At 41.2% G+C, this 23,284-nt stretch overlaps 1 protein-coding gene across 32 annotated transcripts in view; it reads left to right on the top strand.

Annotated features, from left to right (window-relative positions):
- MYBPC1 (myosin binding protein C1) overlaps positions 1-23,284 on the top strand; it is a 94,013-nt gene that overhangs the window by 66,746 nt on the left and 3,983 nt on the right. For 19 of the 32 annotated variants that reach the window (XM_084957391.1, XM_084957396.1, XM_084957401.1 and 16 more), the window contains 9 exons: positions 260-394; positions 3,770-3,823; positions 4,741-4,908; positions 9,067-9,155; positions 12,154-12,349; positions 17,801-17,940; positions 19,557-19,716; positions 20,399-20,535; positions 22,092-22,278. In XM_084957391.1, the coding sequence (XP_084813517.1) occupies positions 260-394; positions 3,770-3,823; positions 4,741-4,908; positions 9,067-9,155; positions 12,154-12,349; positions 17,801-17,940; positions 19,557-19,716; positions 20,399-20,535; positions 22,092-22,278 (1,266 nt within the window). The remainder of the gene's footprint in view (positions 1-259; positions 395-3,769; positions 3,824-4,740; positions 4,909-9,066; positions 9,156-12,153; positions 12,350-17,800; positions 17,941-19,556; positions 19,717-20,398; positions 20,536-22,091; positions 22,279-23,284) is intronic. The other 13 variants (XM_013998022.3, XM_021092691.2, XM_021092689.2 and 10 more) reach the window with 1 other exon arrangement.

Genomic DNA, 23,284 nt, shown 5'->3' with positions numbered 1-23,284 from the left:
AATTCCGCGGGCTTCCCAACTTCCCACACCAGCCTCCCAAATAGAGGGAAAATGTCACAGGTTTTCTAAGAAATTTTCTGTCTTAGCCAGATCTTTGCTAGATACACGACATGTGGTCAGGGAGTCTTCATTGCATTTTCTTAAGACGTGGGATTTCTGTGTATATTTGTATTTGTATCCTAGCTCATTTGCTCACAATTCCTATGCCATAATTCTGTAGTTAATCATTTCTTCTTTTTCTGTCTCTCTTACCCTGAAGCTGTCACCAGCCCTCCTACTCTTCTGGCTGTTGACTCCGTAACTGACACCACTGTCACAATGAAGTGGCGGCCCCCGGACCAGATTGGCGCAGCAGGTTTAGACGGCTATGTGCTAGAGTATTGCTATGAAGGATGTAAGTACAACTCAGTTAAAACGAATACCGTCATCAGTAGGTGAGATATGCACCCCCTTTTTTGTTTCTCTTTCTTGGGAACTCCTCTCTTTCCTACTGAAAAGGACAGTAAGCCAAAGGTCATCCTTCTAAGATGGATAAAAATTTAGCTCTTCTTTGGTACTTGATGCTCACACTCTGAGCTCTCAGAAGCATCCTAGCTAGGCTCCCAGATTGGATAACACGATTGATCCAAGAAATAGGAGGAAGGGATCCTGACAAATCTCCCACTTCTCAAATTGGTGGAACTAAAAGCAAAATAAAAGTTGAGTTAGGATAAAGCAAGTTGGAAATTCTAAACTCTGTGCTGAGCAGAGATCAGCTATCAACAGAGTTGCCTATTTCTGGATAATAAAGAGAGACTATGTATTTGACTATCTAGTAATCAGGTCCTGCCTTCCTAAAGAAAAAAAAAAAAAAAAGAAGAAGGACAACTTTTAGTGTTTAAAGGAATCTGCATTAAATCCCAGAAGGTGTAAGAAATAGATTCAATATAGAGCAGTAACTAGTCTTAGGACATGGGCATTTTAAAATTTAAACACTTAGGCATTCCCATCGTGATTCAGCAGGTTAAGAACCCTACTAGGATCCATGAGGATTTGGGTAGATCCCTGGCCTCACTCAGTGGGTTAACAATCCAGTGTTGTCATGAGCTATGGCTTAGGCCAGCAGCTGCAGTTCCAATTTGACCTCTAGCCTGGGAATTTCCATATGCCACAGGTGCGGCCCTAAAAAGAAAAAAAAATTTTTTTGATTAAATTTTGGAAGGGAAGAAAAACAAGCCAAAAAAAAAAATCCCTGCTAGAAATAATACAAAATAAAGAGTGACACAAGAAAATATGGGCCAGAGGGTACCTAAAACCAAAAAAAAAAAAAAAAGATGAGAAATACACTGAAAGCCTCTGAAGTTTTTCGATTCCCTATTTGTCATGATTTGGAAATGGGTGAATCAAACTGCCCCAGCTCTGGACTTAGGTTCCATTCTAGATGATGTTAAGTAAAGGATCCACCAGGGAAGCTTGTTCACATCTCCACAAATGATAAGCCATGACTTGGCCCCCAAGAAAACTCTTTGGACCCTAAACTTTCATGTGGATCTTACATGAAGGAAAGAGAGACTACAGAACACACTTGGGAAAGCGGGAATGTGGACACCTCCCCAGAAGGAAAACCTCTATGGAGAAGAAACTTCTTATGCAGAGAAAACTGCTGAAAAAGAAGCCCCGGGCTCCCAGATGAGGGCACCGTGGAAGTGACCAGCATTGGTGGGGAGGGTAGAAGAGGAAGATGGACTAGAGCATCTTGGTATCACTCCGTTCCCTTCCTGTGCACTCACTCAGCACTGTGCTTGATTTTTCCAAGACTTAGAAAGCCACTAACGCAAAGCACTGGTGATATTATAGGACAGTTCCCTGAGTTATGCTGGCGTGGGAGGGGGGCCCTGTCATTCAGGCCACAGAGAAATTCTTGAGCACTTTGGAATATGGTTTATACCCATTCCATTCCCCTTCTCCCATTTCAAAACCCTTGAGCCCTCCTCTCTGGGAGTTATTGATACTCCCAGCCAGCAGAATTCCCAAATCTTACATGTGATGTGGCTACTGAACAGGGAACCTTTTGTGTATGTATGAAACAGAGCCAATTCTTTACTCTTTTCTTTCTGATAGGTTTAAAAAGTAAGAAGATACAACAAAATGATAGATGGCTGTCATTTTGATGTTACCCACCTTAGATAAAATACAACGAAGTGTATTTTACATCATTTTGTGTGTGGTCTGTGTAGATATATATGTATACCAGTATATACATATATATATGTACACAGTCATTATTATGTATATATTTTGCCACATAACGTTTTGGAATTAGCTTTCTATGGAAGTTCTTTCATAACGTGTACATCTTTCTTCTTGCAGTCTTATCTACTTCCTTTATGTGGCTGCCCTATTCTTCATTCTCTTTTAATGGCTGTTGTCCTCCAGACTAATTTTCTGTAGTGTTTAATGCTTTTAGATATGTCAGGTTTTATTCTGTAAGAGAATTCTTTCTTTTATAAGATTGTGTGTTGGTTTGGACTCTGCCTTTCTCTTGTTTTTTATTTTATTTTTGAATGCCTGCACCGTTTTATTCTTCTTTGTTTTCCTTCTTCTCCCTGGTTCTTTCTTTTCTTCTTTAAAAATTCTCCTTATGTGTTAAGTAACTCTCATGTTCCTTTCCCATCCCCTGGACAGCATTTTCTTTCTGTTTCCCTCAAGTAGTTCCAGTGTGAAGAGATGTCTTTGTTTCCCTCTGATCTTGTTTCGTCCTGTGTTCTCTTGAAATTTTCTCCTTTCCTACTTCTTCCCTCTTTCATGCATATTTTCTCAGTCTCCTATTTCACCTTCTCATCAACTGTCTCTTGGTTATGAAAATATCAACATAGTAGCTCCCAAACCTACCATTAGCTTTAAGACGTATGTATCTCTTTTCCAAAGTCCTAAGTACTTTTTGTCACTCAGATGCCCTCCTAGCCACCAGGATGTTCTGGCTTGCTGCTCCTTCTCCTTGATACACCTTGAAAGGTTGAAATAAAAGAGAGGAGAAGGTCAGGGTGGGGGGCAGTCCAGTCCCCACCTCCCTGCTCCGTTCCTGACATCCTAGATGCTCGTCGTCTAAACCAGTGGGGTACACCCACAGCCGCTCTGTGACCCAGCAACATTCCCGCCACCTGTGTGGAATGTAGCAAGCCAGGTCAGTTGGCTCAATTTGTTTGCTAGCCCAAGAGCTTGTTGTTATGGCAACCAGGGGCTGCCTCCTGCCTGCTGGGCAGTTTCCATTTCCATTTCCTGGTAAGACAGGACTCGCCTTATCTCAAGTGCCATCGCTCCTAGATGCTGATATAAGAGCCCCGCAATGGGAGAACTCTGTTCCCTGGGGACCCAAGGACCCTCCCAGGCTGAAGTGGCAGGGACAGGGGCAAGGGTAGACTATCCCGCTGTGCACTGCTCCGCTCTTGGAGTCCAGGACCTGCTCCTCCTTTCTCTTCAGGGTCCTTTCTCTTGGCTCTTCTCTACCTCTTGTTCCTACAGCTGGAGGTGCCCCAGCCTCCTTTCTCCTCCTCTTCTCTGTGGCAGGTGCCTCAGGACAAAAAAAACCACAGTCTGAACAGAGCAGGCTGTGCCCCTCCTGAGGCACTTCCCCCTCTAACTTGTTTGGTCTCTTCCGTCACTGTTCTGAAGACAAATATCTTTGCATCCGTTGCAAACTTTACTAACAGAGAATGCTGATTACTGATACAATATTCTTCTGGTGTGAAAGTGGGTGTCTTTAATTAATTTTAATGACGGATTCTCAAAGGTACATCAGCAAAACAGTCTGATGAAAATGGGGAGGCGACATATGACCTACCAGGTAAAGTATTCTCTGAAAGCTCACAATCTTTCTTACTGTCTGATAAAGTTTCTGGGAATGTTCCATGACCGAGCATGAAATACATCCACCCACCCCCCCCCCGCCACACACACACACACAACAGCCCTTAGAGATGGAGGGGAAAGATGGGCAGTGGGTTAATAATGTGGGATCCAAGCCTTCTCCCTGACCCAATGTGGACATAATCTGAAATATTTGTAAAACCTGGATGCTGGGTTTAAATTTTCCTGGTGTTATAGACATTTTTAATTTAAACATTTTTAAAAAATCAGAATTTGTGAGTAAAGTGAAAGATTATGCCGATTCCACATGAGGTCTTGGCTCCTGAGCTGTGTTTCCTCTTTGCCGTGGATATAAGCTTCTTTTTTTCCTAATTTTGGGCATGATCAGATTTCCCATGCCCATATTAGTGTTTTAAAATAATAACCAGCCAGAATAAAACAGAGAGATCCTATGACTACAAAGGTGAGTGTCTCTCATTCATAAAAATAGCATTTTTGTGTTTTTCTGAACTTTATATAGTTGGTTAAATATCATGGTTACATTAATTGTAAAAATGTATATTATAAAACCAAGTTGAAATAAACTACTACAGAATTCCTGGGACAGTTACTATGGTTCAGAATACCCTAGGATCCTGAATAAGAGGTTTTTCAGATAGAGCAGAATCTGATTATCATTCTTCCTGTTATTTACATTAGCCATTCTACGCCATTTTTAATTTAAATATAAAAAGTGCCCAGCCAAGTGGTCTGTATCCAGACCAAAGTCATATTCCCTCCAGATGATTTCATTATGAGTAAAGTACTAATTCAGAGTCAACTGTTTAACCGTTACGATGAGTTCTTTCACTAACTACCATTCTTCTTTCTTTCTTTCTTTTGAATGGATTTCAGCTGACAACTGGTTGCCTGCACACAAAGACTTGATCGACAAGACCAAGTTCACCATCACAGATCTGCCTACGGATGCAAAGATCTTTGTGCGTGTGAAGGCTGTGAATGCTGCCGGCGCCAGCGAGCCCAAGTACTACTCTCAGCCAATCCTCGTGAAGCAAATCATAGGTAGGTGACAAGGCTTTCAAAATTTTGTCTCCACATTGTTTGCTTTTTTTTTTTTTTTTTTTGTCTTTTTCTAGGGCTGCACCTGCGGCATAAGGAGGTTCCCACGCTAGGGGTCAGATTGGAGCTGTAGCCACCGGCCTACGCCAGAGCCACAGAAACACGGGATCCGAGTTGCATCTGCAACCTACACCACAGCTCATGGCAACGCTGGATCCTTAACCCACTGAGCAAGGCCAAGGATCGAACCCGCAACCTCATGGTTTCTAGTCGGATTCTTTAATCACTGAGCCACGATGGGAACTCCATGTTTGCTTTTTTTTTTAAAAAAGCTCTTTCTTTCTCAAAACCTCCTATTTTCTTGTCACTCTTGATATTTTATTAATATCTTCTGGGAATTAGAAATTGTCATTAAAAAATATACACAACCTAAAAGTTGAGTTAAGTTTTATTTGGGGAAGAATGAGGACTGTAGCCCGGGAAGTAGCACTATAGATGGTTCTGAAATACTGCTCCAAAGAGGTGGGGGGAAGGTCAATATATATGTGCTTTTGGTGAAGGGGGAGGTACATGTATCCAGACAGATCTTTTACAGAAGGTTGCTGTGGGTTTCGTGAATGTTATTGCTAGTCACAAGGAGCAGACGTCACCATGAAGAAATACAGTGCTTTTCTAGGTTCAAGGAGATGTAAGAATTGGGCTCATAAAATCTCCTGAAAATATCTAACTGCTTGAAGACCTGTTCTGCCAGTTTTCCCAGAGCACAGAGTGCCTCACCCATGATCTCTGCCCTGAGTTCCTTTCGGGGGCTGTTGAGGGTCAGCAGCTGCAGTTGCTCATGATCAGTCTGTGTAGACGCAGATGGCAAGTGACAATTTCCAGTTCACAAAATGAACAAAACAGCCGTGTACAGGCAATATGGGAGGTCAGCTCACAGTTTGTAACTTGGTATGAGGACCAGATAACCTCACCAGGTCCCATGAGCCAAGTGTGGCCAGGCTGCCTCTTCACAGTGGAGAGAGAGGGAGTAGAGAAGGGGGGTGAGCAGTGCAAATAATCGGAGCAGCAGGGAAATGACTGAAGTGGGTCTACGAGGTCAATACTATTTGCATAATAATGTGAACACATTATTTTCCCTTTTTTTGTGTTTGACATCTGCACTGACGGTGCAAAGACAATGGTGTGTAAAACTACTGGTGCCTTATTGTGGATTGGATCCATGCCACCAAATTCTTTAGTCGTCCTTGCCGTCCTCACCACCAGGCACTCACAATTACAAAAATACAGCCAGTTTTGCCTTGGGATGTTGTTGATGAGGTGTATAAATTACTAATCTTTTTAAACTTTGGTTCTTGGGTACACTTTTTTCCTCTACTCTGTGTGACAATGAAATGCAGCTCTTAGGCTGCACACTGCAGTACAGTGGTTTCTCTAGGAAAAGCACATGTGCACCTGAGTTAGAGGCTTGTCCACAAAACTCCATTCTTCCTTGAAAGAATGACAGAGTGGCAAACTCTGACTATTCAGACTTGGGTATTTGGCAGTTATTTTTCTAGAAAATGAATAGGGTGAGTCCATCACTTCAAGGAAAACAACTTACAGTATTTGGTGTCAACTTGCCAGTGAAAAAATTTAAGCTTCAAAGCAAAAATGAGAATTTTGGAAAACTGATATACACCATCTTGGATTTGGCAGCTTTCCAGTCCATGATGATCTAGTTGGTGATATTATCGAATGTAATTTTTTGATATTGAATAATGCAGTGTTTCATCGTTTGGACCATCTGCACAATTCAGTGAAGCTATGTTTTCCAAATGATCAGTGCAAGTTAAAAAATCATGCACGGGTAAAAGATACATTCAAAATGGAAGATAGACCGATGGATTTTAATCTAACGGTATGAAAAGTTCATAGGAGGTTTCAGATTCCACGTTGCAGCTAACCCTTAAGAAATTACAACTTATGCTTCAGTGTAGAATCAAAGAATACTCACAATGGTCTGAAAAGTTTATTGAAATATTCCTTCCTGTGTGAAGCCAAAATGTCTTTGTGTACCTCAGCCAGTACAGCAGATTGCAGCAGATTAAAGGCAGAAACACATATGAGAGTTCAGCCATCCTCAATTAAGTCAGACATTAAAGAGATTTGCCAAAATATAAAATAATGCCACTCAGTTCACAAAATTTTTCGTTGATGTAAAATATGGTTGTTTTCATTAAAATGTTTGTTACTGTTTTTCAATCAACAAGTACATAAATATTTCAAATTTCTTGGTTTTCATTTCTGATATGGTAAATTTTATAGAATACAGCCCACGTAAACACAAGCTTCTGGGGGCCTTTGCTGATGTTCAAGAGTGCAATGGGATACTGAGACCAGAAAGTTTGAGACTCGCTGCTCCAGGGCAGATCCATTGGGCAGGGGCTTGGACATTTGGGTCTGGACCCTGTTCCACCACAGACTTATGATGTGACTGCCTGAAACCTGCTGAGAATAAGTTAGAGGATGGATGGATAAATGGATGGATGGTTGGCTGGATGGATAGATGGAAAGAAGGAAGGAAGCATGAAGCATGCACATTTTCTTAATAGACTCTGAAAACAAGTCTATGAAAGCCGAGTCCTCTTTCCATTGTTGATTATCTTTGTGGTCTCAGGCAAATGTCTTGATTTTCCTGAGCCTTCATTTCTTCATCTGCAAAATGGAGATAATAATAGTACTTACCACATCAAGAAGTTGTGAGAGTTGAATAAATTAATAGTAAATAAATTTGCTAAACAGAATGCTTGCCACATAAAAAGTGATTGATAGATGTAAGTTTTTACTACCATAATGGTTTCATGTGCTGGAGAATCTCACTGAGTCTCTTTTTTCTCACATGTAAATGAGGAAGTTAGAGGACCTCTCAAATCTCACCAAGTTCCAACATTCAGTAATCACCTTGCCACTGCCACCATCATCTCCTAAAATTTATCAAGCGCGTACTGTTCTCAGCCATTATGCTAAATGCTTTATTTAGCATAATTACCTTATTTAATCCTCACAACAATCCTGTGAATGAAATGCTGTTATCATACTGATGGTACAGAATGGACTGGAACCAGATCTCCTGTCTGATCTAGAAGAACTCAAACTCATATCTCTCTGACTCTGTTGTCCATGCTTCTAAGCAAAGGCTGACTCCAGTTTCTAATCCAGGCTGTGTCACCTTGGACAAGTGACTTAAACCCCTGTGCTTTAGTTTCTTTATCATAAAGTAAAAACAGTACCTGTGGCATAAGGTGGCTGTGAGGTGTAAATTGATCCCTTCATGAAAAGTATTTATCCCAGTGTCTGTTACATATTGAGGCCTCAGATGCTAAGACCTGCCTCATCCCTATGAACCATGAGCCTTGACTGTCTACTTCTGATGGGTTTGCATCCACATGTTCTAGTATCTTAGTGGAGTTTCCTTAAGAAGCATCTGTATACAGTGGGCTAGGGCTGCCTGCTATATATGGCCCTATAGTCATACAAGGAGAAAGTTGCCATCAAATTCCAACAGAATTACATAAACAGTAAGTACTAAGTGCTAAAGCTTTTTTTTTTTTTCTGAGCAGTCCTACCAGCTAATGTGGTGATCTTTCATGGACTGTTCATTGGAGAATATACTCACTGTTAGAAATTATGAAAATATGTATATTATTTATATTTCATAATATAGTTAATATTTAATATGTATTATATTAAATATCTATAAATTTATTAACACTGAATTTTCTCTTTGGATCTAATATGTATATTTTATATTAGATATATAAATTAAATATATGTTAATTTATTTTATACACACACACACACACACACACACATATATATATAAAATCCAAAGAGGAAATTTAGTGTTTATCTATCAAGTTGCTTTAGGCTTATAATAAAAATAGGAAGTTGCAGTAAAATCAAGGGGGTTAAGAATGAATCTTGTTGAGTCCAACTCTTAAAACATCTCTTCTTGAAGGAAACTTACGGAGCCAAAGTTACCATATATAATCCGTTAGTGGCCCATCTAAGATTGACTGCAGAGACAGGGGGACAGGGAAATGCTGGTGAGTGTGATGCATATGTAAGGCAGCTTCCAGTGTATGATACTGACTGTAAACTTATCCTCTCTACCTCACTCAGAGCCTCCAAAGATTCGCATCCCAAGGCACCTGAAACAGACCTATATCCGCAGAGTTGGAGAAGCCATCAATCTGGTTATACCTTTCCAGGTAATAATTCAGAGTTGTTTGTTGTCTCTTTCCAATGCAAAGGAGTTTAAGAAGTAGAGAGACTGAGTTCCCGTCGTGGCGCAGTGGTTAATGAATCCGACTAGGAACCATGAGGTTGCGGGTTTGATCCCTGGCCTTGCTCAGTGGGTTAAAGATCAGGTGCTGCCATGAGCTGTGGTGTAGGTCACAGACACGGCTCGGATCTGGTGTTGCTGTGGCTGTGATGTAGGCCGGCAACTACAGCTCCGATGAGACACCTAGCCTGGGAACCTCCATGTGCCGCAGCAAGCAGCCCTAGAAAAGGCAAAAAGACAAAAAAAAAATAAAATAAAAGGAGAAGTAGAGAGAGGTGCTCTAGCATTTAAGTTCATCGTGATTCAGAATTTCTTCAGAGGAAGAGTAGGAAATTATGGGAGAGATCTGAAGAGTGATGAAACCATCCCCTGCTTTAGAAGTAGAGAAATCGGTAAAACTGGCATAGATTTTCCTTCTGCATGAGATCATTGAGACCAGTCAGGGACACAGTGGGCCAGAGAGGAAACACTGAGGAGACACCAAAACAAGGAATTGCTTGAAGAGTCTTTCTGGCCCTATCCATCTGTGAAACTGGTCTTACTTTTATGTGAAGCTCTGGGTGTGACATTCAGGAAAGCAGCCTGTGCTCACTTCCCATAATTACCCCAAACCACATTCAGATCACCCAAATTCTAATAAGAGGGATAACTGAAATCTGAAATTCTGTTGCCACTAACGGAAATACAGGAACATTGTTAAATCATCGCTCCCGCAAAGGAACCTGCTGTTTATTAGACTCACCAGGCTTTGCACACCATAGGCGCTCTCGGTCAGACACACACACACTGCACCATCATTTCCTTACTCATTTGACTCCTTTTATGCCTAGTCAGTGCTATTCTGCAGAATGTTCTATGATGATAGGAATGTTCTGGATATGCGATGTCCAGTATGGTAGCTGCAGGCACGTGTAGCCATTGAGCCCTTGAAAGGTGCCAAGAAAACTAGTGTGCCTGGGGAAGTGCATTTTTAATTTTCCTTAATTAGTTTTAGTTTAAATGGCCACATTTAGCTCATGGCTGTCATATCAGCATAGCCTTAGTCCTAGAATTTTGGTCTCTGCGCACCTTTGGACACACCCGCTCACACACACACACATACAGAGCTCATTCAAACCCAGGCTCCTTTGAAAACTAGCCTGAAAGGAACAGCCAGTTGAGGTCATCTTCATTGCACTTGGGACGCAGACCTTCGAAGAGGCAGTTATCTTTCACATACACAGCGCTCGAAGTCAGAAGGGAAGCCAAGGAGGATGCGAGCAGCAGAGGAGGAAGGAGATGGCTTAGCAAAAGCTTCTCCCCCTTCTCTCCTCCCACAGCCTCCAGCACAGCCAGGAGTTGGCACAAGACAGTCATCCAGGACTCAGCCCCAGCCCTGGACCAGGACTGAATCAGCCCTCTGGTTTCCTAGTTGTCGACAACTAGGGCTAATCCCGATTATTCCCACATCCTGAGGGGCCAGGTGTGTATTCAGCTTTGGTCACTGGGTCTGGGAGAGGAACAAACATGAGGACAGGGGCGTCGTAGGTAGGACACCCCAGGGGCTTCTCAGCCACTAGGAAGAGGGTGATGAGACTAGTATATCACGTTTGTATATTTAGGTAACCTCTAGAATTCTCAAACATTTTCTCATTTGATCCCCAGAAACACCTTGTGAGGCAGGAAGGGCAGATTTTCTTACCCCACCCCCTTGAGAAGGGAAAAAACTGAGATTCAGAGAAGTTAAGTGACTTGGCCAAAGTCACACAGCAAATAGATAGTAGTGCTATGAATAGAATCTGTGTCTCCACATACTGAATCCAGTGGGTTATTGTGTTTATTTGCTTTTACTCCATATGTTATCAAAAAACTCAACTTTTTCCTTAGTAGCTAATAGTAAATTGAGTAAATTGTAAATGATTTAGGAAAATAAGACCTGAAATAGGTCCTGTCTTTAACAGTATTGTTCTCTACTTCCCACGTGCATAACTGAGCACTCCAACCATTCTTTAAGCCCCATGGGCAGGGGTTTGATGGGTGTCTCTCACATCCCTTAGCACACAAGCCACATCAGCAGCCCCAGGGAAGGCTGTGCCTTCCTTGATGGAATTCATGCTTGGTTCCCATCTGTGGAGTGAGCCTGTTAGCTTAGGAATCTTAGGAAGTTCCTTTGTGACAGAAACTGAAACTCATGTCCTTGAATGAGATTATAGTTACTCAGAGTCTCCTCTTAAAGAAGACTTGTAACTGCCAGAGAGAACAGAGAAAGAATTATAAACAAGTCTGAAATGAGCAACCCAGTACAGTGGGGTCATATCATCAACAAGTAGATGACATGAATAAAACCCCTACGTAGTGTGCAGAGCTTTCTAAGGACCTCAGCCTTGGTAAGCATGCCATGCCATTGGTCCTGTCCTTCTCATTTTACAGATTGGGACACCCAGGCGGAGAGTTTAAATAACTTGCCCAAAGTCACACAAACTATTAAGTAGCAGAGTCAGGACCCAAAAACGGATTCTGGGGCCCCAGGACCCATGTTCTAAACCCTTAGGCTTTGATGCACAGGCTATGGAGCTGAAGAGACCTGGCTGGAAAACCAGGTTCCAGCACTTAGCAAGTCTTTTAACACCTTTATTCCCCTCACCCACCCCGCCCCTGTCCCCTCCCCCCACCAAATGAGGATGATGATACTTATCTTGATGTGAAGATTAAGGGAAATTATAAACATCAGGTACCTAACGTAGTGCCTTGCATACTGAATGCTGTCGATGGACAGTAATGAATATTATGTTACTGCTGTAACCGCCACCACGAGACTCTTCCCACTGTGCCTAGGATGGGGTAAGCCACTCCCCACTTTTGTAATGCTGAAAAAAAAAAAAATCTGGAGGCAAACTGACATGCCCCCTCCTACCTCTACCTTTTTTCTGTCCTTTTTTAAAAAGGGTAAACCAAAACCAGAATTAACTTGGAAGAAGGATGGTAAAGAAATCGATAAGAATCAGATAAACATTCGCAACTCGGAGACTGATTCGATCATATTTATCAGAAAAGCAGAGAGGAGCCACTCTGGGAAATATGATCTGGAGGTCAAAGTGGAAAAATTCATGGAAACCGCGTCCATCGATATCCAGGTTGTTGGTAAGTTTGAGGGAAGACACTGGAATATTCTGTCAATGCAATATGGAAACAAATTGTCTTTGTCAATAAAGCAAGAGTCAGAATTTTTGTTAGGCTGGCTCTACAGAAAATTCTGTGTTTAGAATTTAAAAAAAAAGATGCATTAATAAGATTTGTTAGCATTTTAGAATAGTTTTTCACTGACTAAACGGACTGATCAGGGGAGACATAGGGCATATATGGCAAAAATAATTAATGTGTGAACTTTCTAGCGAAAACTATCAGTACTGTTTTGCACTCCAGTTCTTTCTTAGTCTGTTTCTCAACTCTTCAATGATAAAACTATTTCCTGTGTTGAATTCTTGCATTAAGAAAACACTGTAGATGCTGGATGTAGCTTAACACATTTCTTACTACATTAAACATTTGCTAATGATGAAGTTAATGGAGAATGGAAAATTTTTATTAGATGTAAGAAAGCTGTGCCTAAACAAAGTTAAACAGTTACAGACTGAAATTTCCCTGGTCCTGCAGGGCTACTCAGATACTTACCTGTCTGAAAAAGGTTAGTTCTTCCTTCTGTCCAGTCAGGACAATACATGGAGGAGCTCCTAAAAGTAGATCCTTCCTGTTTAAATTGTTCTATAATTTTTGCAATGTCTAGAAATAAACAGCAGAGTCAGGAGAAGCCTTGTCTCCAATCATTTTTGTTCCTTTTGTGTTACTTTTTAGCAAATATGCCAGAACCAGTGGTTCTCTAAACAAAGGAGCACCTTCCTATGGCAAGCCTTCCCTTGGGTGAAAGTTCATGTCCATTATTATTTTGAGGGGCCAAGCCCAAGGCACATGTAAGTTCTCCGGGCCAAGGATCAAACCCACACCATAGTAGTGACTGGAGCCACAGCCATGACATCGCTTGATCCTTAACACACTGAGCCACAAGGGAACTCCTCATGTCCTCTAAACTAAGCACTCTTCCCTGCTGACTTAACCATCTTGACTTTTTTTTCAGTTGAGGGGCCTGTTGAAGATGTTTTCTGTGCCCTTGAGTCTGCTGGCTCCATTTCAGTGGAAGCCCTTGTGCTTGGGTCTGGAAGAGCCCTGGCCTCTGAAATAAGGATTTTTAAATTTTTTCCTACTTCGCCATGTAGTTACTTTACCAGGTGGTTTAAGTGCCTCGCACATCACTCACGCTCAAAGTGTTGAATAATAGTGGTTATCCTACTTACTTTATTATTATTATTATTATTATTGCTCTTTAGGGCCTCACCCACGACATATGGAGATTTGCAGGCTAGGGGTCCATTCGGAGCTACAGGCTGCCGGCCTACACCACAGCTGCAGCAATGCAGGATCCAAGCTTCATCTGCAACCTATACCACAGCTCATGGCAGCACCAGATCCTTAACCCACTGAGCGAGGCCAGGGATTGAAACCGCACCGTCATGGTTCCTCGTCAGATTTGTTTATGCTGTGTCACGACAGGAACTCCCTTACTTACTTTATTAGTCCCAAATTTATGAGTCTGGTTGAAGCATTGCTGGTATAGTGGTTAGCATAGCTGCCTTCCAAATGTAGGTGTCTGCTGTGCTTGTAAAAATCTAGCAATATCATTTAATTAGGGAGCAAGTGCTTTGGAAAGTCAGTGTGAACCCTGAAGACATGGCAGACTTGGAGTGCAACTGGGAAGCTGGATTAGAAAAAGAAGACCGAGGGTAGGACAAGTTGGTGAAAACAGAAGACAGAAAATTGTAGTTGTAGGAACTTTCTTTTTAATGGCCGCACCCACAGCATATGGAAGTTCCCAGGCCAGGTACTGAGTCCATGCTGCAGCGGCAGCCTATGCAGCAGCTGCAGCAGTGCCAGATCCTTTACCCCACTGTGCCAGGTTGGGGAACAAACCCATGCCTCCACAGCAACCCAAGCCTCTGCAGTTGGATTCTTCACCCACTGAGCCACAGTGGGAACTCTGAAACTCGTTGTTGGTAATTGTGGAAAAAGTTAAGATAACCAGGGTGCTTTCCGCCAGCAGCCCATGAAGTCTACTTGCTAAATGTTGTTTAAAAGAGAAAAACATGACCAGAAAGCACTCTAGTATTTGCTCTTTTCAGTTTGACATTTCATATAGAAATAATTAAAATTGCATTTTAGTACCTGAAAAATATTTCAGGACAGAAAGGGTGACGTGGACAGAGAGGATAACAAGACATTTCCCTGAAAAAAAAATTAAGAAATACTGTGTAAATACATAATATGACTATTATTCTTCCTTGCACCTCTGGCGTGATTTTTTTTGAGGGAGCCTCCCAACCAAGACTTTGTTTTCTTTTTTTTTCTTTTCCTTTTTTTTTTAAAAATAATTCATGGTACTAATTTCATTTTATTTATTTTTTAATGATGATTTTTTTTCCATTAGAGCTGGTTTACAGTATTCTATCAATTTTCTACCACACAGCAAGGTGACCCAGTTATATATACATGTATACATTCTTTTTTCTCACATTATCATACTCAATCATAAGTTCCCAATGCTACACAGCAGGATCTCATTGCTTATCCATTCCAAAGGCAATAGTTTGCATCTATTAACACCAAATTCCCAGTCCATCCCACTCCCTCCCCTTCCCCCTTGCCACCCACAAGTCTGTTTTCCATGTCCATGATTTCCTTTTCTGTGGAAAGTTTCATTTGTGCCATAGATTCCAGATATAAGTAATATCATATGGTATTTGTCTTTCTCTTTCTGACTTATTTCACTTAGTACAAGAGTCTCTAATTCCATCTATGTTGCTGCAAATGGCATTATTTTGTTCTTTTTAATGGCTGAGTCATATTCCATTATGTATATATAAAACATCTTTTTAATCCAATCAGTTGTCGATGAACATTTAAGTTGTTTCCATGTCTTGGCTATTGTGAATAGTGCTGCAATGAACATGCGGGTGCATGTGTCTTTTTCAAGGAAAGTTTTGTTCAGATATATGCCCAAGAGGGGGATTGCTGGGCCATGCGGTAGTTCTATATATAGTTTTCTAAGGTACTTCCATACTGTTTTCCATAGTGGTTGTACCAGTTTACATTCCCACCAACAGTGCAGGAGAGTTCCCTTTTCTCCACACCCCTCCAGCATTTGTTATTTGTGGACTTATTAATGATGGCCATTCTGACTGGTTTGCATTTCTCTAATAATCAGGGATGTTGACCATTTTTTCATGTGCTTGTTGGCCCTCTGTATATCTTCTTTGGAGAAATGTCTATTGAGGTCTTTTATCCATTTTTCAATCGGGTTGTTGGCTTTTTTGCTGTCAAGTTGTATAAGTTGTTTGTATATTTTAGAGATTAAGCTCTTGTCAGTTGCATTGTTTGAAACTATTTTCTCCCATTATGTAAATTGTCTTTTTGTTTTTGTTTTTGTTTTTATAGTTTCCTTTACTGTGCAAAAGCTTGTCAGTTTGATTAGGTCTCATTGGTTTATTTTTGCTTTTATTCCTGTTGCTTTGGGAGACTGACCTGAGAAAACATTTGTAAGGTTGATATCAGAGAATGGTTTGCCTATGTTCTCTTCTAGGAGTTTGATGGTGTCTTACATTTAGTCCTTAAGGCATTTTGAGTTTATTTTTGTGCATGGTGTGAGGATGTGTTCGTTTCATTGATTTACATGCAGCTGTCCAGGTTTCCCAGCAATATTTGCTGAAAAGTCTTTTTTCCCATTTTATATTCTTGCCTCCTTTATTGAAGGACTTTGTTTTCTTGACTTCTGGCCTTTCTGAACATTCCTGCAATTTATTAGAAGGTCAGAGGTCACAGAGAGTCTCGGTGTAGAAAATAAAATGAAGAAAGAGTATTTCCTTATTAATGCATTTTACTTACATAAAATGGAAACCCTTGATAAATAACAGTGAATCTTAGAGGGAGAGATGATAGAGCAAACAAGTTTTCCTCACTCCCTTTAAAGGTGCCTTTTGAGTACATCAGGTGCCTTTTGATGTACTCTGAGTACATCAGAGTACACCCTCTCACAGGCTGTCAGCTTTGGGCCTTTCAGCAAAAGCTGAAGCTCCCCAGCCCAGGGGGGGCGATAAGATTTCAAGTCTAGTGTCAGCTTACGTTTCCCATTAGGCAGGGTAGCCTGGGATTCATTGCCTGTGGTTTGCCCCTAGAGGGATGGTTAAGGAGGTTTGAGGTTTCATTTAAATGTTCTTTTCAGGAGTTCCCTAGTGGCTCAGCCAGTTAAGAATCCAGCATTGTCACTGCTGTGTAAGGGTTTGATCTTTGGCCTTGAAACTGCCACATGCCACAGGCACAGCCAAAAAATAATAATAATAAATTTTCTTTTCAAAATCCTTTCTCTCCATGAAGATGAAAACCAAGTGTTTCCAGATAAACTTAGCTGGAGCTCATTGTGCTTCTCTGGAGTTTAAGAATGCAAAAGAGATGTGGGTAGAAATACAGAGGGAAAGGCTACTTTAAAATATCCTCCTTTAACCTGAATAGACATTTCTCCAAAGAAGATACACAGATGGCCAACAAACACATGAAAAAATGCTCAACATCGCTGATTATAAGAGAAATGCAAATCAAAACTACCATGAGATACCACCTCACACCAGTCAGAATGGCCATCATTAATAAATCCACAAATAACAAGTGCTGGAGGGGCTGTGGAGAAAAGGGAACCCTCCTGCACTGCTGGTGGGAATGTAAACTGGTACAGCCACTATGGAGAACAGTTTGGAGATACCTTAGAAATCTATACATAGAACTTCCATATGACCCCGCAATCCCACTCTTGGGCATCTATCCAGACAAAACTCTACTTAAAAGAGACACATGCACCCGCATGTTCATTGCAGCACTATTCACAATAGCCAGGACATGGAAACAACCCAAATGTCCATCAACAGATGATTGGATTCGGAAGAAGTGGTATATATACACAATGGAATACTACTCAGCCATAAAAAAGGATGACATAATGCCATTTGCAGCAACATGGATGGAACTAGAGAATCTCATCCTGAGTGAAATGAGCCAGAAAGACAAAGACAAATACCATATGATATCACTTATAACTGGAATCTAATATCCAGCACAAATGAACATCTCCTCAGAAAAGAAAATCATGGACTTGGAGAAGAGACTTGTGGTTGCCTGATGGGAGGGGGAGGGAGTGGGAGGGAGTGGGAGGGATCGGGAGCTTGGGCTTATCAGACACAACCTAGAATAGATTTACAAGGAGATCCTGCTGAATAGCATTGAGAACTATGTCTAGATACTCATGTCGCAACAGAAGAAAGGGTGGGGGAAAAAACTGTAACTGCAATGTATACATCTAAGGATAACCTGACCCCCTTGCTGTACAGGGGGAAAATAAAAAAATAAAAAATAAAAAAAAATAAAATATCCTCCTTTAGCAAGGCCCAGGCTGGGGGGAAAATGACCTCATAGTGATGCCATGAATTCATCCCACAGACCGTCCGGGTCCACCTCAAGTCGTGAAGATCGACGACGTCTGGGGAGAGAACGTGGCTCTGTCGTGGACACCACCAAAGGATGATGGGAATGCTGCCATCACAGGGTACACGATCCAGAAGGCCGACAAGAAGAGCATGGTAAGGTCTGGCTCTTTCTGGTTCAGCAGCACCAAGATCACATTTCATCAGAAGTAAAGGGGGTCAGAGTTCCCATCGTGGCGCAGTGGAAACAAAGCCGACTAGGACCGTGAGGTTGCGGGTTCAATCCCTGGCTTCACTCAGTGGGTTAAGGATCCAGCATTGCCGTGAGCTGTGGTGTAGGTGACAGACACAGCTCAGATCTGGCGTTGCTATGGCACTGGTGTATGCCATCGGCTACAGCTCTGATTTGACCCCTCGCCTGGGAACCTCCATAGGCCACAGGTGAGGCCCTAAAAATGGCAAAAAAAAAAAAAAAAGTAAAAGGGGAAGCATGAGGCCCTCTCTGGTGAGGAACTCATGAGGTCGTGGGGAAGTGCTGCAGCACAGTGGAAGGGTAAGGCTTTGGCAGCCACAGAGAGTTGTACTTGAATTTCCACTTAGCACCACATATACATGGACAGTCACTTAACCTCTTTGAGCTCCATTTCCCTCATCTGTAAAATAGAGACACTAAGATTTACCTTGCTTGTTCATCAAGAAGCTAAAACAATAAAAAAGCAACTGGCAGAATGCTCAGTAGAATTCAGTAAATTCATTCATTCAACAAATATTTACTCACTCTGCATTCTGACTCAGATCTGCACCCATGCCACTCTTTCTCCTTATAAAATGAATGTTGTATAGCATGGACTTATGTTTCAAAAAAAACCACACACACACACACACACACACACACACACACACCAGTTAAAAAAGAGAGATTATAAAAAGGATAGCCTATGCAAAGGTCCTGCAGAGGGAAAGAGCTTAGGGAGTTCAAGAAGCAACTCACTTGGAATACAAATAATTATTACCTGTATTTTATAGATGGGGAAACTGAGGCTCAAAAAGCTAAATGACTTACTGGAGATCATCAGATTTTAAATGTTAAAGTCTAGATCTTTCTGAATCCAAACCCATCCACTACACCTACCTTGCCCTACCCCTAAGTCAGTGAATGAATAAATGAATTTTTGATCACAAAATGGCATGGAGCCACTTTTCATCCTCATAGGAAGAGTAAAGCATCCTACTGAATGATATTAACAGGAAGTCTTTAGGCATTTACACTAGTCGAACTCAATGAGAACTTAGGTTATAAGGTCACATTGGATTAATAGAAGGAGAGAGGGTTGGAAAGTGCAGTCGAAGTAATAGGAATAGATTTCAAGTCTTTCTTTAAACTATTTCTAGCCTTCCCCCCCCCCCCCCCGGTTTGGGTGTTAAGTGACAAAATAAGATTTTGCATTTAAAGAAACTTTTTTTTTAGCCAGACAAGGACCACTTGAGAATTACATCATTGGGTGACTTCCCCATACCTAGTATGTGATAATTTCTTCCATCAACATCTAGGGTATATGAATCTAATGTGTAAATGATGATCAAGCTACATAATCAAGTGTAAACCAATAGTAAAGTATTAAACAAGTTAAATAGACATTTCCGTAACGCTCAATATAAAAATTAGTGCTTTTTCCTCTGAGTTAAATGTCCCTGTTATGTATTCTAATCAACAGGTAAAACAACTCTATATTTTTAAGTGATTTGCCTCAAATTATCACAAATCTTTTTAGGAGTGGTTCACCGTCATTGAGCATTATCACCGAACCAGTGCCACCATTTCTGAACTGGTCATAGGAAACGAATATTACTTCCGGGTCTTTTCTGAAAACATGTGCGGCCTCAGTGAGGATGCCACGATGACCAAAGAGAGCGCCGTGATTGCCAAAGATGGTGAGTGGGACGTGGGCTGGACCTTGATTTTCAGCGATAACACGGAAAAGGTGGAAAGAGAGAGAGAGGTGAGAGGGAATAAAAATACCATAAAGACACATTTAAAAACATGGTAAAAATGTCCAACTAAAATGTTAATCTTACAAGTAAAATTTTTTAAGACAAATTCTCTTACAATTGTACTTTTTAACTCACAAGCTTTCATTCCTTCCAACTTCTGGTCAGTGGGCCCCTCAATGGCTCAAATCATGGGGATGGGAAAAAGTGGACATTTGCCTCTAGAGCTTGGGTTGCTTTTATTCTTGGACACTCTCGAGGATGCTACGTGAGAGCCACTCTGCAGTGAAAGGAGAAGCCGGACTCCACCCCTTTCGTTTCCTTTCTTCTTAAACCATGTCCTTCCAGCCCTTCCTGGTTACTTTCACATTAAAGCACACTGTGAAACCAAATCCTCAGGCCCTGACTTCTTCCCAATGCTTGTCTCAGTTCCAGATGACCCCTCTGGCTTTCTGTCCCGTGTGTGATGGACCGTACCTTGGTACCCTTCAGAATGAATGCCCTATGACCTTCATGCATGTTTTTCATGTTTTTCTAAGCTCAGGGAAGCTTTCGTCATCAGTCAAGTACGCCAGGAATAATATATTCTCAGGCCAGCTTGTATATTTTAATGCTTGTTTTTAAGGGAAAATCTACAAAAATCCAGTGTATGAAGACTTCGATTTCACAGAGGCACCCATGTTTACTCAACCTTTGGTCAATACTTACGCTGTAGCTGGTTACAATGCTACCCTGAACTGCAGTGTGAGAGGAAATCCTAAGGTACTGTGATTTTTTTTTTTAAGTCACATTACTTAAATTTAAGAATTAACCCCAAACTCCCTCTTTTGTATTTTCTTTGTTGTAATTATAAGTAGTCATACAAATTGACCTTCCAACTGCTATTGGTGTCTTTTTCTGGGATAAGGAGGGGAGTATAGAGTGGTGGTGCTGATGGATAATTAAGTACACTATTTAAATTATTAAAAACGTCTGTATTTCTTTACTAAGGGATACTTGCTAAGAAACAAACCAAGCCACTTATTTTTAAAAGAACTGAGAGATAAGGAGAGAAGTAGTGTTGTGTCACCTGAAAAACTAAGTGGTAATATTAGTTTTCAAGTTTAATTTAATTAAGTAATTAATTAGTAATATTATTCTCCAAGTTTCCTGTGACAGTGTAAAGCAAATGATGAAACTGTAAGGAAAGGGTTAGAATACAAAATGTATGGTGGTACGAGTACAGAGTACCACGAAGGGAGAGATCCCATCTGACTACAGAGAGTTAGAACCCGTTTTAAGGTTTCATATTGCTGGCATTTGAAAAGAATAGCAGATGAGCGAATGTTGCCTATGGCGCTGGATATGTGTGGACAGAAAATTTGAGGGAAAGTGCCCTCAAATTTGGAAATACTGCAGACAGCAGTATTTTTTCCTGCATATACCATGAGCAGAAATAGAGAGAGAGAAAGATGCTGAATTCATGTTTGATTGGAGGCGGCGTTAGTACATTCAAGTGGGAATGACCAGGAGGCAGAGGAAAGCATCACCAGAGCTTGGGAGAAAGGTGAGGGCTGTGACTCTTGGTTTGGGTGACCCAAGCATGGGGTGCTACATTCCACCCTTGGAGCTGAAGCTCTAGAAAGGAATATCATTGAAGGAGGAGAGTAGTGAAGGAAATGTCGGGGACAGAGGTGTGAGCCTCGAGGAAGGCTCCCCTTTGAAAGGCAGGAGGAGGAAGAGGACAGTGTGAAGGACACTGGAAAGTGCTCTCTCTTGGGTCTGAGAGTTCAGAGATCAAGCAGGATGGAGTGACCTTCCTGGGGGCCTGGATCATTACGGATCCAGGATTATCTGATGAGAGAAGATCCATCCATTGCCACTGGCTGATGAAAAGAGGGATGACATGGTGAGGAGATACAAGCAGCCCATAAAGAAGTGGATATCAGAAAAAGGAAAGGAAGTAGAGAAAAACTGGCTGGTGATGACACATTATGGGGATTCTCTGAAGAACACTGAGCAATATACACTCTCCTGGATGAGGTAGCCTCACGGACCTGTCCATCAAATTTCAATGTAACTGAATCTGTTTGGGAAGATTGCCCCAGGGCTGTCGTCTGAGCTCATCTGGCTGGCTTCTTCAGAACTGCTCATTTGCTTTCTGGCCGAGCATTAAGTAGAATTTAATTTGAGAGAAACAGGGCTCAAGTTGACGTGGATTCTTCTTAGATGTAGTATTTTCTTTCTAAGCCATGCTTTCAGATTCTGTCACTGGCTTTGATGGTCTCTTATTAGGCTAAATACAGATATGTTTTGACCAAATTTGCTTCCATCTTTAGCCCAAAATCACCTGGATGAAAAACAAAGTGACTATTAAGGATGACCCAAGATACAGGATGTTCAGCAACCAAGGGGTCTGTACGCTGGAGATTCGCAAGCCCAGCCCCTATGATGGAGGCACTTACTGCTGCAAAGCAGTCAATGACCTTGGGACGGTAGAGATCGAATGCAAACTGGAGGTGAAAGGTATGACATTCCAGATCTCTTGTAGACTGAAATGAAAGAAAATCATTTAAGTCCTGTTCTTATGCAAAATCCAAATTGCTTGCCGACATTTTCTGGGGTAGGGGAGGAAGCAGGGAGAGGATTTGGGGAAAGAAGATAGTTTTGCATTCCGTACTCACTCTTACTTGTGATGGCGCCTTGGTTTTTTAAGTAGACTTACTTTCATCTCTTTCGATTCTTGTTAACTAAAGGAATATTTATTTCAGTGGATTGCGGTACGTGCCCAGCATGGTGACCATGAATAAAGTTAAAGGGACAGTATTTTGATGATGTAGTCCATCTTAGAGAAATAGAAGCCTAGCGTAAAAGCGCATCTAATGAAACTGCCGTTAAGGAATGTACACGATTTTTGAATGAGTTTACTATTTTTGTGAAACGTTCTACATGTATATATGTAAATTTACTAATTTAGTGTTTAATATGACACATGTAGAATTTAGCATACACATCAGATGACCCGTTCCTTTTAAAATCTCACTAAAGACTTTCCATTTATAAGTATTTCATGTATACTGGTTTTCAGGAGTGTTGCAGCTAATGTAAACCGAGAAAACACATAAAGACGTATGTGGTAGAAAAGTCTCAACAGAATCGTCAGCTTAATCCATTTTCATATTAATTGACTATAATTTTTGTACTGAGGTTTTTTCTTGACAATCGCAAGGAACTTTGGGACTTCATGAAAACTCCCGCAGCAGTCACAGTCACTGCTATGAGATAATGGGTGACCTGACTGTAATGTCTTTTCTCTCATTCTTACTATATTGCCATCTTGTGATTGCCAGTCTTTATTTTTCCTGCCTCTATATAGCAACGAAATTATCCTCTAAAAGTCAGAAAGATTACTTTTGTAAATCTCTGTTTTAGAAAAACATAGTCAACACTTAGGCTATTTATGTAAAAAACAACAACAAAAGTGCTTTCTAGTCCTAACTCTATTGTAAATCAGGTAGAGAAACTTCTTGAA

The sequence above is a fragment of the Sus scrofa genome, chromosome 5, assembly GCF_054392235.1.
Source record: "Sus scrofa isolate SSC_HxYL_T2T_F1_AM1 chromosome 5, Sscrofa_HxYL_maternal_Yorkshire_Landrace_v2.0, whole genome shotgun sequence".
NCBI classification, from domain to species: Eukaryota; Metazoa; Chordata; class Mammalia; order Artiodactyla; family Suidae; genus Sus; species Sus scrofa.
Note: the sequence above shows the minus strand (reverse complement) of the source record. Positions and strands in the feature narration are given on the sequence as shown.